At 44.4% G+C, this 3,648-nt stretch overlaps 1 protein-coding gene across 12 annotated transcripts in view; it reads left to right on the top strand.

Moving 5' to 3' along the window:
• Window positions 1–3,399, top strand: part of PPIP5K1 (diphosphoinositol pentakisphosphate kinase 1) — a 53,096-nt gene extending 49,697 nt beyond the window's left edge. For all 12 annotated transcript variants that reach the window (XM_027766094.1, XM_027766097.1, XM_006162862.3 and 9 more), the window contains one exon: window positions 1,342–3,399. In XM_027766094.1, the coding sequence (XP_027621895.1) occupies window positions 1,342–2,303 (962 nt within the window). In that variant the 3' untranslated portion in view covers window positions 2,304–3,399. The remainder of the gene's footprint in view (window positions 1–1,341) is intronic.
• The last annotated feature ends 249 nt before the right edge of the window (window positions 3,400–3,648 follow it).

The raw sequence follows: 3,648 nt of genomic DNA, 5'->3' as shown, positions 1-3,648 counted from the left end.
CCTATATATATATATATATATATATATATATATATATATATATATATGGACCAGCAGTTAGCGTAATGGCTATGTTGCTGGACTCCCACGTAGTCAACCGCAGTTCGTGTCCCAGACCTGGTGGCTTAAAACTCACGCCGGGCACATGTGCGTGCGTGCCCAAGATCCCGAGAGGAGTATGGAGGAGAAGAGATTACAGCATGGCCATCGCTCCTTGGGGGGAGGGGTGATTTTTCACTTTCTGTCTCTCTGTCTCTCTCTGTCTGTCTGGTGAGCACATGTGCCCTATAGCAAAATATATATGTACATATATATATACACACACACATTAAAAAAGAATGAGTCTAATAAAAATTGTACATCAGTTTGACTAAGAGTATTTCATTAAGGTGATATTGCTCTCATCCTCCCCTCTCCTTACCTACAGTTGTACACTAAATCTATAGAATTAAAATCTCTGAAGATGGAACCTGGAAATTTGTAATTTTTAAAAATTTGCACAATTATGGGGCCAGCAGGTGGCATGGTTAAGAGTGCTGGACTCCTCCATGGCCAACCACAGTTTGAGTCCCGAACCTGGTGGCTTGCATTCTCATTTTCCCTTTCTCTCTCTCTGGTCAAATTAAAATAAGTAAATAAATAAAATAAAAGTTAAATGAAGTAATTCTTTTTTAAAAAAATTGCACAATTATGATGTAACCCTAATTCTGAACCCCTGAACTAAAGTGTTCATATGCTTCCAAAATAGGAATGAGGTTGTGGTAATTTAGAGTTTGGATAGGAGTGTATCTATAGAAGAACCAGGTAATGTGAACCGTAGCACTCTCTTCTGAAGTCTTACGTATATTTTAGTGCTACTTCTACAGTATATATTGGACTAAGATGACAGATTCTGAGCTGGGAAAACGTAGGGATCCCTGCCTGGCTCACAAAGAATTTGGAACTTGGGCAAGTCAGTGATATGGTGGTTAAGGTAGCTGGAGCCCACATGCCCTACCGTGTGGTTTGAGTCCTGGACCTGGCAGCTTGAAAAACATTCTGGGTGCATGTGCATGCATGCCCAAAATCTTTAGAGTAGAAAGGAAAAGAAGAGATTGTGGTATGGCCATCCCTCCTGGGAAGGTACCTTCCTGCTTTCCCCCTTTCTCTCTCTGCTTTCCCCCTTTCTCTCTCCAGTGAGGATATGCACCCTGTAACTTTAAAAGAAAAACAAAATTTCAGAACTTCTATCTCCAAAACATGAATAGCACAAGCCATCCATTCTAGCATTTGAACTATAGACAAAGGGTAGAAACTACTCTTTCAGCTTGTCTGACTTGGTTTCCTGACTTTGCTTTACAGACAGCAGTGGCCCTTCCAGCACTGTGTCCAGTGCTGGTCCCTCTTCCCCTACTGCAGTGGATGGTAACTCCCATTTTGGCTTCAGTGATCAGTCCTCCCTAAATTCACATGTGACTGAAGAACGTCAAGGCCTTGGGCTGCTCCAGGAGATCCCTGGGAATGGAGCACAAGAGCTCCCCACAGAAGGGGAACAAGAGCTTTTTGAACCAAACCAGTCCCCACAGGAGGCACCTGAGGAAACTAACCAGCCATGCCAGGATGTTGCTGAGGAGGTCAGCCAGTCATGCCAAGAGGTGCCTGACATCAGCCAGCTCTGCCAGATCATCCCTGAGGAGGTCAGTCAGCCATGCCAGGAGGTCCCCGACATCAATCAGCCATGCCAAAAGAACCATGACCATGTTAATTACACATGCCAGGAAGTCCCTCAGCTCAGCCAGACATGCCAGACTGACCAACTATGCCAGGAAGACTTTGAGGAAGTTTACGAGTTTTGCCAGGAGAACCCTGAGGAGATCAGCCATCCATACCAAGGGATCTCTGTAGAGACTGGCAGGCTGGTCTATGGGTTTCCTATAGGGGCTGGGGACCTAGTCATCCAGGAAACCCTTGAGGAAAATGACAGACTAGTCCAAGAAATCCCTGAGGAGCTCAGCCAGCCCGGCAAGGAGGTCTCTGCGGATGTTGACAGGCTAGACCAGGAGGCTTCTGCAATCAGTCTTTTGCTTCAGGATGTCCCTGAGGTTGATAAGCCATCCCAAGAATTCCCTGGAGAGGTTGATTTGCAGATCCAGGAGGTCCCTGAGGAGGTTGATCAGCAGTCCTGGATGGTCCCTGAGGTGACTGCCCAACTGCCTGAAGAGGACGTTCCCCAAGTCCAGTATCCATCTAGTGATCCAAACCCTCAGAGCCAGTCTCTAGCCCATGACCAGTACTCACCCCTTCCACCAGGAACATATGATTGATCATTTTCTCATTATTGGTGTCACACTATACCAGCCATTTGAGCCAGCAATCTTTTTTTGTTGGCTGACTCGCTGGCCAGCAAGAGACTATGGCTGTCACCAGAGGTGTCTGAGGAAGCAGTTCTCTTGGAATGAAGTATACTTGTGCCAGAGCTATGCTTGGGAGAAACCAATTTCATGTACAAAGCAGTTGTTGGTTCCTTATCTAGTCATTATACTTGACCAGGATTTCCTTGAGGTGGGCTGATCTGTCATTGTTCAGCCTACTCTGAGCATCACAGGAGATCCCAAATCATTGAGGGAAATGCCACTTAACTGCTGAAGACACAATCGGGGAACAGCAAATGCAAAATGAAGGACTCCAGGGTCTTTACTTTTGTGGAAATACTCACAAGTTCTCAAGGTACCCTTAGACCATATGTGCATTCAGGGGGACTCTTGTCTTTGCTTGCACTCCTCAGGTGGGCCTAGGATGGCTATCTGAAAAGTTTGGAAAAAAGAGTCCTCTTCCCAAACATATGTCATGGCCACTAATCTTAGACTGAGCTTATGGATGTTTCTATAGCATCCCTAAGTGTCCCCTCTGCTCCAGTCCTATTCCTCTGGACAATAGCTCTAGAGAAAAATAGGTATTAAGTTCCTGTGCAATTTCAAAGTAAGTCAGATGCTCTAGGGGATTGTCATCCAACTTGTGAAGCTGGACGTCTCTATTGTAGAGCTGTTTGGCTTAGGAGATGCTGTAGTAGAGAGAATCAGGTTCTATTTTAAGCAATCATTATAGATTGATATTGTACAGACATGAACAAAGATTTAATAAATATGTGTGTATATATATATGTATATATACACATGTATATATACATATGTATGTATGTATAATTTTTATAGTTGTGCCAGGACAGACTGGCCAATGACCAAATACTCCAGGATTCTTAAGAAGTTCATCCTTATATCATTGTGTTTTTAGGGCCAGATGTGATTATAAAGCTTTTCCCAAAGATCTGGGGATGGGAATGGGGGTGGGTAGATGACTAATGTGATCACTAAAGTGGGGGCCGGAACATTATGAGTGCTTAATAAATGCGAAACATGAGAATGGTGGTAGTGGTGGTTGTGATGTCATTGCGAATTCAAAATGAATATAGCTGAATCAATTGTGTCTGTAACTGAATTAATCGGACTCAGTAAAAAAGCCACTGGAGGGGACCAGCAGTTGGGGTAATGATTATGTCCCTGGACTCCCATGTAGTCAACTGCGGTTAGAATCCCAGACCCAGTGGCTTAAACTCATGCAGGGTGCGTATGTGTGCATGCCCAAGATCCCAAGAGGAGAATGGAGGAGAAG

Source organism: Tupaia chinensis, unplaced genomic scaffold, assembly GCF_000334495.1.
Source record: "Tupaia chinensis unplaced genomic scaffold, TupChi_1.0 Scaffold141044_1, whole genome shotgun sequence".
NCBI classification, from domain to species: Eukaryota; Metazoa; Chordata; class Mammalia; order Scandentia; family Tupaiidae; genus Tupaia; species Tupaia belangeri.
Note: the sequence above shows the minus strand (reverse complement) of the source record. Positions and strands in the feature narration are given on the sequence as shown.